This window comes from Castor canadensis, chromosome 13, assembly GCF_047511655.1.
Source record: "Castor canadensis chromosome 13, mCasCan1.hap1v2, whole genome shotgun sequence".
NCBI lineage: Eukaryota > Metazoa > Chordata > Mammalia > Rodentia > Castoridae > Castor > Castor canadensis.
In genome coordinates, this window is record NC_133398.1 from 28,311,865 (window position 1) to 28,324,900 (window position 13,036).

At 35.3% G+C, this 13,036-nt stretch overlaps 1 protein-coding gene across 3 annotated transcripts in view; it reads right to left on the reverse strand.

The window, feature by feature from the left end:
• Slc44a1 (solute carrier family 44 member 1) overlaps window positions 1-13,036 on the reverse strand; it is a 215,032-nt gene that overhangs the window by 106,095 nt on the left and 95,901 nt on the right. For all 3 annotated transcript variants that reach the window (XM_074051339.1, XM_074051338.1, XM_074051337.1), the window contains exons 5-6: window positions 9,246-9,339; window positions 550-719 (exon numbers count right to left, since the gene is read on the reverse strand). In XM_074051339.1, the coding sequence (XP_073907440.1) occupies window positions 550-719; window positions 9,246-9,339 (264 nt within the window). The remainder of the gene's footprint in view (window positions 1-549; window positions 720-9,245; window positions 9,340-13,036) is intronic.

Consider the following 13,036-nt stretch of genomic DNA (forward strand, 5'->3'; position numbering starts at 1 on the left):
TGAGAATAAAAATTTTGTTTGATTATACTATCTATTTATTGAGTAGAAAATTCGGTGGCTAACAAGTGGAGATTTCCTAGTTTTTTCCAGCAATACAGTGATATTATGAACTGTAGCAATGAAAATTATGAAATTCAAAAGTAATCTACCAAAATCTATACGTTCTTAGACAAAAAATATGAGAATATGTGGCCTCTTTTCTAAGTAAACCTACCTTTGGGAATCATAACTAAAAACAGAGGGTTATTGGTTCATTAAAAGAAGTCTCCTGCTATTATATGAAAGGTAATCATAGACGTAGTAACCAAAGTTTGGGAAAACATCAGGTTTCTCCAACGAAAGAAAAAAAAGAAGGGAAATGAGTTTCAGATATATCTACATACTTTTCTGTGCATATTTATAACTACATATAATCTGAAACAATTATTTTGGTTATGGGAAGTTATACATTTTACAAGTATCCCCAGTTGTATTTATATTTCAGTTAAAAGACAGAATGGTCTTCTACTGCAGTTCTATGCAATAGCTAATAATGAGAAAAACAATTACCTAGTGATAACAAGCAAAGTCCCAATATAATCTCTTTGCTGGTCATTACTCCACTAATCAGCCTGTGTAAGACACTATTGTCACTGACAAAGGTGATCAGGGCCTCTGCAAACTTGGCATAGCAGGAAATGTTCACAGGAGCACAGCGATGGAAGAATGGAATAGGTGCACTGGTGACACAAGAAAAAAAAAATCAGAAAAAAAAATTACTCCTACTTAATATAAATGCCACATCAAACACACAAATGAAAGGTGAATATGGCTGCAATACACTCCACCCTCCACACATCATTATGGGAGCTCAGAGTTGTGTGTTTAATGCTATGAAGATGACTGTTATGGGGAGTGATGCACATCTTACCACAAGCCTTATCAGAGAGGGTGGAGTGCATGTTCCAAAAGAAGACATTACCCTCCCCTTCTGAAAAGAAATGCACACATACACATACACACAGAACTATGAGAAGCAAAACCAAACACTTAAAGTCCTCAGCCTGCACATCTGCCAGTCAGAAGACAGATGGCAAAGCCTACAAACATATACTTCACTGAACTAAAAATGAACTTTTGCCAAAGCAAGTTAAAAGTAAAAAAACAAAAAAACATGCTTTTTCATGTGAAATTTGCCACTATTTATAGAATATTTCCTCTAACAAAACAGCATACAAAACCTCAAATTAATAAAGGTGTTTAGGGCACACATTTAATACCCCTCATATAAATGGTCATACCAAAACATTAACATACAGAATAATATGCAGTTACTTAAAACAATAACCATGAGTACTAATATATGGACATGCTTATAATGTAATAATACAACAGGAAAAATAATATCTGAAGTGATGGTGACATCTCCGAAGAAAAGATTACACAGAAGAAGGGCTGGGGATATAGCTCAGAAGCAAAGTGCTTGCCTAGCATGTGCAAGGCCCTGAGTTTGATTCCCAGCACTAGAAAGAGAGAGAGAAAGACAAAGACACACACACACACACACACACACACACACACACACACACAGAGAGAGAGAGAGAGAGAGAGAGAGAGAGAGAGAGAAGAGATTATAAGAATGGAAACAGAAAAAGAATATTAAAAAAGTAAAAAATAATCTAATTTATTAGAGTCATAGGGCTTGGGACTATTTTCTTTTCTTTCATATGTTACTAATAATCCAAGATTTTATGTGTCTATATAAAAGAGAAAATAATCAATTATTTAAATTCAAGTGTACATGGACTGCAGCTTTGACCTGTGAAGCAACATAGCTGTATATGAGCTACAACATAAATCTGGTTTGTAATACATAGTTCTGAGAAGACAACACAGATCCAAACAATGAGACCGTTAAACAAAGGACTGGGGATATGCCTTCGGTTGCGATCTGGCAAGGTTCTAGGGGAGCCCATGTATATGTCCATATGCTACTGTACACTAATTGTGAATTAAGTTAGAATTTGGCCACCATTAATGTGAACCCCACATTTTCCGGGTTGTGTGTGGGACTATCAGTGGTGGGTCTAACATAACATACTTGACCAGAATGATGTACGTGTTTTTATTCTTGGTTGGCACTATATATTTAGTCCAATTAGTAAATAAGATTACAATGGTTGGGCACCAAATTCTAAGGTTTCTAATCTCAGCAAAACAACTTTGTATGACCTGAAACATTATCTTTGTTTCCATCCTCAGAAAATAGTAGTTTTCAAAAAAGAATGAGTGAACTATGTATTGTTTTTTATTAAATGTTAATAAATGAACACCAATGGCAGTAAGAATAAGCAACATCTTCCATGCTTCATGAATTAAAATCATTTTAAACATGTTACCTTAGTCATGCTTCAGGAAAATATATCCAACAATGATGAGGTAATACTGATATGAGTATTCTTTTTGAAAAACTATCCCTGGTTGTGTATTTGTGTATACTTCCATAATGGTGTTAGTAAAAGTTAATGATAAAGATCTGACATGCTATTAGAAAGTACAGAAAGCCAGAGCATTCTGAGTGATGCTTGACTTATGGTTTATGAGTCATTGTTTTTTCATCAAAACTTGTTTTGTAAAGGGTATTAAATTACAGAAAACTTCTTTTTGGTGGTAGTAGGTTTTGAACTCAAGGCCTCGTGGTTGCTAGGCAAGTGCTGTTGAGCCACACCCACAGCACTTTTTTGATTTTAGTTATTTTCAAGATAAGGTCTGTGTTTTTGCCTGGAACTGGCTTCAGACTGCAGTCCTCCTACTTATGCTTCTTATGTAGCTGAGATGACAGGCTCACACCAACATGCTCAAGTTGTTGATTGAGATGGGGTCTCACTAACTTTTTGCCTCGCTTCAAACCATGATCCTCCCAATCTCTGCTTCCCAAGTAGTTGAGATTATAGGCCTGTACTACCATACCCAGTCCTACAGAACACTTTTAAATGAAATGGATTTTGTTAGAAATATCACAAAACCCAAGAAGGATTAGCTACAAATTTCTAAGTCAATGCAGACTGATTTGACAACTTTATTGTGACTTACAGTTTTCTTTTTGTTATCTAGTGCTTTCTCAGCCAAGTTAATGTCTTTGTCTAAGGACCTTTCTAATTACATTTTGTTTTCTAAAGCCTGACTATCTCCAAAGGTAAAATCATCTCTGCTCCAAAATTACCTACAGCTTCTTCCTCTCTGTAGATTATTCCTATCATCTCTGATGCAGCCTCTGTGTAACTAACTTGTCTTAGACCTGAATGGAGAGTACATCCACCTTAAGGATACTGCCATCTTTGTCTTATTCGTAGTAATTTTCTTGGCCCTGCTCACTCATTGTGTTTTCCTGTCTGATACCAGTGAAAACCCCAATTGTCCTAACACTGCACAGCTGCATGTCACTCTTCCTGCTCAATTTTGCCATCTGCTAGATGGAAGGGGAAGGGCAGTACTCTGTGTCTCTTCAGATCACCGCCACCATCATCAAAGGACCCACCCCCAAGTCACCGACTCCAAATTATATAGCATCGGCATAACTAGGATCTTCAGTGTTTCCTGCTTTTCAAATTCAGGATGAGAGTAGTTGATTTGAAAATGAACGATTATACTCACAAAATTCTAATCCTTCATTTCTGTTAAGGGGGAAATGCTGAGTAATATCTGCTCTGAATTAACCCTTTCAACTCACTTTTCTATTATATATAAACACTTGGCCAATTGTAAAGAGTACTTTTGTAAGTACTCTTCAAAAATAACAATCCTTTACTGTATAATTCAATCTCTGGCAGTTTTTTAAAAATGCTTTTTTGGCGATACTGGGCTTTGAACTCAGGGCTTCATGCTTGCTTGGCAAGTGTTCTAGCATCACTTGATCCACAGCCCTTCAGCACTGAATTTAAAGGTACAAAATTTGCACAAGCTGATTAACTACATTGTCTAGTTGATAGTCAAACTCTGCTCTTAGTTATACCAAATAACTGAAGTAGAAGGCAAATAAAAGAAGAGATTACATGAACACATTCAAAATAAAATTAAACACACCTTTAAAAAAAAGCACTAGACTCCCTTGTTTGTCATTCTTTCTCTCAACTCTTCCCCAAGCAAAAACAACCCTATCAGGCATGGGGTTTTGATATTTGAGTTCTTTTTTCTTCTTTTTTATTTTACTAGTATTTATTTTTTGGATGCTGGTGATTGAACCCAGGGCCTTGTTCATGCTAAGCATACACTCTGCCACTGAGCTATGTATTCCCAGGCCCTTGAATTATTTTACTTTAAAAAATGTAAGTAATCATGGCACTGGAATGGTTTGTTTTATATTTTACTATTTAAATCCCATTTGAGATAATGACTTTAAGATGAATGAGCTCATCTTCATATACCTCTGAGAAAATATTTCTGAGAACTAGTATATGAGATCGTTTCTACTTTAGTGTCTAACCTAAATGACACAGTCTGTGCTTCTTAATTAAGAGGATAAGCATCAAGTATTCTATTTACAGTATGCTTTTCTACCTTTCAAAAACCCAGAGAACATTGAATCTTGAAGAAGTCAATGTGATCCCATTAGGAAGTGATTCTGTTTCGTGTTATTGAAACATTAGTCCACAAGAACAAAATGAATTTATAACGAATCTTTTAAAGATTTAAAAAAATTAGCACTCATAGGCAAATTGTGTCTTGCCTTGGCAAGCATACTGTCCACTTGCCTTTAAGTACAGATTATCACATTAAAAAAGACCCCTAAACTATAATGTCAAGCACTGCTTAATACCTTTTCACCACATAATCTTCACAAGAGAAGGTAGTGGTCTGTATCTCATATAATTATTTTAGAGCCTCAGGTTAAAAAGAAACAACTACAAATGATTTCTAGCTAAAAGTTTTATTTAAGAAAGATTATGAATAAAGGGTTACAGCAGGAGCCCTATAATATACAACAGGCAGGAAATAAGTAAGTCAAGGAAACAAGACTCTAATAGCAATATAGAGTGGTTTTCACACATTATTTTTCTCTCTTCTTTCACTTCTGTGTGCCTTACAAAACAAACAAACAAAAAACCCCAACTGTGTGTGTTAAAGATTTGATAAGGATTCAAATTCTGATTCACAGAAATTAGTTGTTTGGTCTTGGGTAATTTATCCATTCTCATCTTGCAATTCCTCACCTACAAATGAGGGACAATATCTATATGGGTTTTGCAATGGTTAAGTGAGATAATACACATAAATGAGAAATTTGGTATGTCAGCTGGCACACAGTAGACGATTTGTAAATATTAACTTACCATTGAATCCTCCCTTTAAAAATATAAATAAGTAATACATTTTTCTCATTTCATATCATATTATAATTCTATAGCACTCAGCAACCTTTTGGGCATCCAGAGGAACCCAAATAATGAGTAAACCGAATTTATATAATCTGTTTCTACAGTAAAAACTGCTCTGGCTGTTTATATCAGCATTTAAGCATATGGGTTGGCTATTCCTTAAACTTACTACCATGCTGGGCATTTCATCGACAGAAAATTATGAATTTAGATAAAGTATTGCCCTTCCTATGTATTTGTTTTTAAAATTCAAAAGCTTTTAGGAATAGTAGCCATGTGGCTATTATGTATCATTAATGTTTTATTGCTTATTAGTTTACAAGTGCTTCTCTAATACAGGTTCTGACTTCAGCTGCAGGTCTCTGGGTACCCAGGTAAGTGAGCAGAAAGGAAAAGGTTCTAGAACTTGAGAGACATATTTCCTATGCTAGTGTCCATAGTTATTTATTTAACATTTTATCTTACTTAATGGGTATTTAACATGTTATCTTACTTAAGCCTTAAGACAAATCTGTAAGTAGGAATATTCCTGTTGTACACATAAGGAAACTTGGTTTACACAGAGGTTAAGAGACTTGTTTAAGCTGACAAATAGAATCAGGTAGCTGTTCACTCCCAGACTTATCTAGATTCCAAGTTCATGCGCCTATGTCTGCTACTAGGATGCTCCAAGGAAGACAAGAAAAGAGATGAGGGCTCACAGTTTTTCTTGGTGCTGATCTTTTGGTATTAAAAAAAAATTAACAAGGGCCAGGCATGGTAGTACATACTTATAATCCCAGCTACTCAGGAGGCAGAGACAGGAGGATTATGGGCTCAAGTCCATTCTGAACGGAAGGTACAAGACCCAATCTAAACTAAAGCAAGGTGGGAGAGGGAGGGAGTGAGAGGCAGGGGGGAGAAATGGCCCAAACAATGTATACACATATGAATAAATGAATTAAAAAAAATAAACTAAAGCAAAAGGGCTGGGGGAGTGGTTCAAGTCAGAGTGCTTGCTTAGCAAGTCCTAGGCCCTGAGTTCAAACCCCCTTCCACTAACATTTTTTTAAAAATTAAAAAAAACATATTCACTACTAGACTATAGATTCTAATTTGCCTTCCTTCTATTAACTGTTTTCTTTCTTTTGCTTCCCAACAGGCTTAGTTCAGACAAAAAATGGTAAGATACTCTGACCAAGAGGCACTGTGGTAAGTAAAACATAAGTCTTTGAACAGAGTGTAAACACAATATAGAATCAGCATTTCATCTCAGATTTCTGAGTAGATGGTGATCTTATTAGAAGCCAAGTCTGTCCATCTATAAAACTTATACCCATATTATGCTTTGCCTTCTAGTCAATATTGTTAGGATGCTATGAAGTGTGTGTGTGTGTGTGTGTGTGTGTGTGTGTGTGTGTGTGTGTGTATGTACATGCAGATGACTGGAACACCCAAGATAACCAGGAACAGGTAGATAGTGCCCAACATGGTGGAGTCAGAAGTCAGAGGTCAGAGGTGGGGGAAGAGTTGAAGTATGAGCCAATCCCCCCCCTCACCATCCCACCCACACTTACACTGGAGCAAAGCAACCTCATTATCACATCCAGGCTTTCTGGTTATCCTTTCATAATATGTTCTGGCTGTGAAAGAATGGCTCATATTTGAACTACGCATTTAAAACAAACTCTAGCAGCTGCGTAGATAAGGATATACAACTTTTCTCGTTTTTACATCAGTAAATTTTATCCATTGACTGTATTCAGAGGACCCTCTTTGCTTTTACTGTTGTGGCCTTCCTAATCTTCATTTTCATGACTGCAATCTCCTTAGCTATTGTTTTAAGGCCCTAATTTTTAGGTTCCTCTTACTGAGTATCTTTTAAAATAGTCTCTTTGCTTTTGTATCTCTAAGTTTTAAATTTTGGTTTTTATTATCAACTTGACAAGACTCAAAGAGCTACAAATCGATTTAACTGATATGTTCTTTTCCTACATTCCAGAAGAAAATTTCAAATTCAAGTTTATAAAGCACAAGTTAGACTCATAAGTAATTCTAAAGAAAGTAGACATGATCTACTTTCATGTTTTCAAATCTCAAAATTTTTTCCCAAGTGCTCACTATAATATATTGACATATAAGAAAAGTGTCTTATGAGTCAGTTTTCCTGCCAGGCACTGGTGGCTCATGCCTGTAATCGTAGCTACTCAGAAGGCAGAGAATGAAGCCAGCCCAGGAAAATAGTTTCTGAGACCCTATCTAGAAAAAACCCTATCACAAAAAATTGGGCTGGCATACCCAAAAGAATGTGACTCAGGTTATTCCAGAGGCACCTGCACACCCATGTTTATTGCAGCACTATTCACAATAAGCCAAGTTATAGAAACAGCCAAAATGCCCCACTAACGATGAATGGATTAAGAAAATGTGGTATTTATACACAATGGAATTTTATGCAGCCATGAAGAACGAAATGTTATCATTCGCAGGTAAATGGATGGAACTGGAGAACATTATTCTGAGTGAGGTTAGCCTGGTCCCAAAGACCAAAAATCATATGTTCTCCCTCATATGCGGACATTAGATCAAGGGCAAACATAACAAGGCGATTGGAGTTTGATCACATGATAAAGCGAGAGCACACAGGGAGGTATGAGGATAGGTAAGACACCCAAAAAACTAGATAGCATTTGTTGCCCTCAATGCAGAGAAACTAAAGCAGATACTTTAAAGCAACTGAGGCCAATAGGAGAAGGGGACCAGGAACTAGACAAAAGGTTAGTTCGAGAAGAATTAATTTAGAAGGTAACTCACATGCACAGGAAAGCAATGCAAGTCAACTCCCTGTATAGCTATCCTTATCTCAACTAGCAAAAACCCTTGGTCCTTCCTATTGCTGCTTATACTCTCTCTTCAACAAAATTAGAGATAAGGGCAAAATAGTTTCTGCCTGGTAGCAAGGGATTAGGAGGGGTAGGGGAGGGGGTGGGGGGTAAAGGAGGGGGGGAGGGGGAAGGGGGGAGAAATGACCCAAACATTGTATGCACATATGAATAAAAAAAGAAAATTGGGCTAGTGGAGTGGCTCAAGGTGAAGGCCCAAGTATCGTTAAAAAAAAAAAAAAAGTCAATTTTCAGTTTTCCTAGAAGTTTTCTTATGTTATATACACTTAGCAATATATAGTAAGGTTCTTAAGATAAAACAGACTCCAATGTATGTATGTATGTGTGTACACATATAACTATATGACACATTTATCTACATATAATTTTGAGGATATATTGTAGAATGAGGATTTGTATTTTTAAAAATCTGTTTATAATTTTAAAATTCAATATATGTGAGATCCTTCCAAAGAATATTTCTAGTTTCATCTTTGTATCTATTACATGCAGTTGGTACTCAATGATTTTTTTTTTAATTGAAGACTTTGGATAAGATATGGCACACAGCCTAATACAGAGAATAAGCCTAAAGGACATAACCTCTACAGAATGATCATTGGGATACCTCTTAAATTTGCAAGGTAAATTAAAAAATAATCCCAGTCAGTACTACTAGGATCGCTTCAAAGGATCTTTGGGGACCAAGAGACTTGGTTTCTAAGTTGTTGCAGACTTGACAATGACTAAGCAGTTGTGTATACTTAAAAATAATGGCATGAAAACAAAAACAAAAACAAAAGCCCTAAAGAGAAATTTAAAATATCTGAGAATAAGAAAAGTTGTTTTTGCATGTATTTTTTAAAGTGTGGAAAACACATGTTGCCATGTCTATTCTGACTTTAAATGTTGTGCAAATCTTGGACCTGGACAACAGGTATCCTCAAGTAACTCCGTTTTCAAAATAACACACAGTAAAATTTATCTACAAAAACAAATCACAATTTAACAACTTTGAAATAAAATTTACCTGGCTGGAACTGGTAGTTTGGGGCAAAGAACAGAAGATTTTGAAGATGTAGTATATTCAGAAGGCTTCAGGTTGTAGCTGCATAGCGCTGAGCCTGTTGAAAGAAAAGTTCTGTGTTAGCTGGTGGAACAGAGTCTGAATAATCCTCTTACCGATTCTCTTTAATTTTAGATGTTAATACTAACATATACAGCTTTTAGACATTACAGAATTCATAAGAATCTGATTCGATCTATTTTATCAGTCCTCAATCGTTGAAAGTGATTCTTTTCTTAAATCACTGATAATTCAATATAATTTATTACAAATTTTAATTAATATTAAAGGTAACAACAAGTACTAGAACTACCTTCATTGAGTACCTGCCCTATATCAGGTTCTATGCAAGATGTATGAATAGTGACATCATTAGCTATAACTCCATGGGGCAAGTCTTGTGACGATTACTTTAGAGGAAGAACTAGAGGCTGAGAGATAAGGTAAGCAACCTGTCCAAAAATGCAGTTAGCCATGGAGCTGGGATTAGACACCACATCTCTTTGACTCCAAAGCCCATGCTCCTTTGCATGTTCTCTCATTCCTATACTTTCCATTACCAAATATTTTAAATACTGTACATAGCACCTACACTGTGCTAATGCAATACTTTTTTCTTATTAAGACTCCAGACTACAAATAAACTGAATAAACTGATAAAACTGATTCCAGGTTTTCCAAGTTTAAAGTTGCTTAAATTCAACCTTAGATTAGTTATACAAAGAATGATCTACTTTTCTGATTACATGGCTAATATATATGTAAATAATATTGAAAATCAGATGGATACAGTCCACCAAATCTAGAAGATATTATTTTCCTGACCTGCTAATTTTATAACAGCTACTGGAATGTTCTTTGCACAATAGATACTGCAATGTAAGTAAGTGAAGAGACCTAGCAGGCTCCAGCTCTGATTTTGCAGCATATCTTCAGAAACTGTTTATATTTGGTTAATTCAGATCCTTATGAGGTTTCTAATTTACACAAACTCTTAATTATTAAAAACAAACATAAGAGCTTCACATTTGTATTTTAGTCATAATGAACTTTTACAAGGTACTCCATGGAAAATACAACATGAGGCAAAAAGTGGCAGACCTCAACACTGAGTTAATTATGGAAAATGCAATGATCATATGAGAAGAAAATGGAAAGGAGTATAGAAAAATGAATATGTCTTGGTTTTTTTGGATAACATAATTGGGAGTGAAGTTATTTTACTTATATCTTTCCTGATCAATCAAAATTTCTGGAAAGTCACAAACAACCATTTAACATAGCAATGCTCCCTTTAAGCCAGCAAACCACCTGCTAAGTGTTTAAATGTGTAGCATATATTACAAATATAAGTAGCATATATTTTATGCAAAGATAATTCAAGTAATTTAACAATGCAAATATATTTTTAAAGAAATACTTGAAAGTTACATGGCACTGTTCTCCAAGCCTTTTCAGTTTTTGATAGATTCAATAGGAGACTAAGTTTAAAAAATTATTTTTGACAGTTCTTTTTCATTTTAATGAAAAAATTTCGAAAGTTAGGCATGTGGACTGGGGATGTAGCTTAGTGGTAGGGCACTTGTCTAGCAGGATTGAGGCCCTGGGTTTGATCCCTAGTACTGCAAAGAAAAAATTAAAAAGGGAAAAAGTTAAGCATTAATATTAAGTATTTAACTCTCCTGAAAGTATTGTCTCTCATGTTTGAAGATAATGCCACTAAATTCTATACATAGCAATTCTGGAGAAAACCTGACAGCAAGCAAACATTTTATATTAATCCCAAAATAACTGGAAGTCTTTCTTTAGAATTGCTTACGAAAAAAGAGCAACTGTGCCAATAACTCAGAGCACCCAATGTGATTGTCAATTTCCTGATCTGAATTGTCAACTTATTTCTTTCAGAGTCCAAGATGGAATCAATTTGCACAATATAAAAGGCATTAACTAAAGCACTTTGTGTTCCTGCTGCTAAAAACACTGCTTCATCTGAATTCAGTGAACACAATCTCTATCCCTGTTCCCCTTTCATTTAAAAAAGGAGGTCAGCAGGTGCAACAGGGTTCAATTTTATGAATACTTTCCCAGGATAATATTCAATGAAAGGATAATAGCCTTATCTCTGATGGTCTTCTGGGACACGGGCCAGTACTAAGTAATCCTATACTAAATAGATTAAAGGAAAAAGATCTTGACAATGTGTTAGCAGTAACAATCCTGTAAACTTTACATACACTGCTTTCTGTTTTAAAGAGTTGATGGACAGAGAGGCTCAATGAAGGGTATCAAAGCAATACTGCAAAGGCACATATTTTACAGTTGTTTTTCTTTTCATGTCTATTAGTGAATGTACTTTCAGTGGGCATTTTAAAAGTAGCATCTGTTTGTTTTGTTTTTTTTACAGTGGAAGCACAAACAAGACTTAGCACAACAGGTTTGGACATAAAGAGCAAGACATACAGTTTTCCTTCAAATTCAAAAGTAGGCAAGAACCGTATGTATTTGAGTAATGAAAAGTCAGAAACTAAAAACAGAAGCTTATCTAAAGCACACCAGAGGCAATCCATACAACTCAGCCAGTGTTATTCAAAAGCTATCAAAATGAGTGATCTTAGGAACCTAAGTTGAATATACAAACATTTATCATGGTAAATGGTTGCTAAAGCCCCTAGAATGTTTAACTATTATGATTTTTCAAATGTCTGATAATATTTAATTACTTATTCTTTAGCTCAATATCAAGTTATATCAACTCTCCTAAGACGTTCCTTGCATTGCCACACCCCAAAAGTTAGGGAGGGGAAAAAAATTAAGACTTCCAAGGCCTTACAAGCAACCACTGCCATACTTAGAAAAAAAATTCTATATTCTTTAAGCCACTGTGTTTCTTTTGTGTCATTCCAATAATCACAAATCAGATAAATTCCAGTAAGTTCTATGCTAAAATAAATTTTAAAATATATTCTATAGATACCTCAAAAACAGTATATATGAACAAAAATTATTTCCATCATCCACTCTCATTCTGTATGTTTTCTATCCAGGTTAATAGTTCTACCATTCATGAAATCTCCCTGGTGAAATCTGTGAGTCATCTACATTGTCATCCTTATCCACCATCTTCCTGTGCCATTCCAGACAATCAAGATACAAAGTTCTGTCAGTCAGACCTTCCTATGTAATCTTAGACCTACTGGATCAGTTTAAATCTTCTCCCAAAGGGTTTCTTGTCTCCACTCTGCACATGACTCTCATGATGGTCTTTGTAAAATGCAGATTCCTAGCCTCAGGATGAAGTCCACACTCCTTGGATTCAAGGCCCTCTTAAAGCAGATTCCACCTAAAACTACTTAAAACTTCAGCCTCATCTCAACACAATGAACTACCTACAATCAATTTTTGCTGTTTATAGCTTCCAGGCTTTCACATGATATTCCATTTGTGCTGTCCTTTGTAGACTAGAATTTAAGTAAGTACTGAAGTTTGAGCAGAACTTCCACAAACTACTCAGACTTCTATGACCCATCCAATGAAGTTATTCGCTTAGTTCTGTTAAAAAACAGTATACTATTTGTAACTTTATTTTAATCTGCTATCTCCATTCTTAGAATACAAACTCTGATAATTGCAACCTTAGGCTTTTATTTAAATATCTAAAATCCCTTTCCTAGTATACAGGTGCACCCAGAAGCTTTCTGTTGAATAAAAAAGATCCTAATTGGGAAAAAATGAAGTAATTTATTCATTTCTTATAT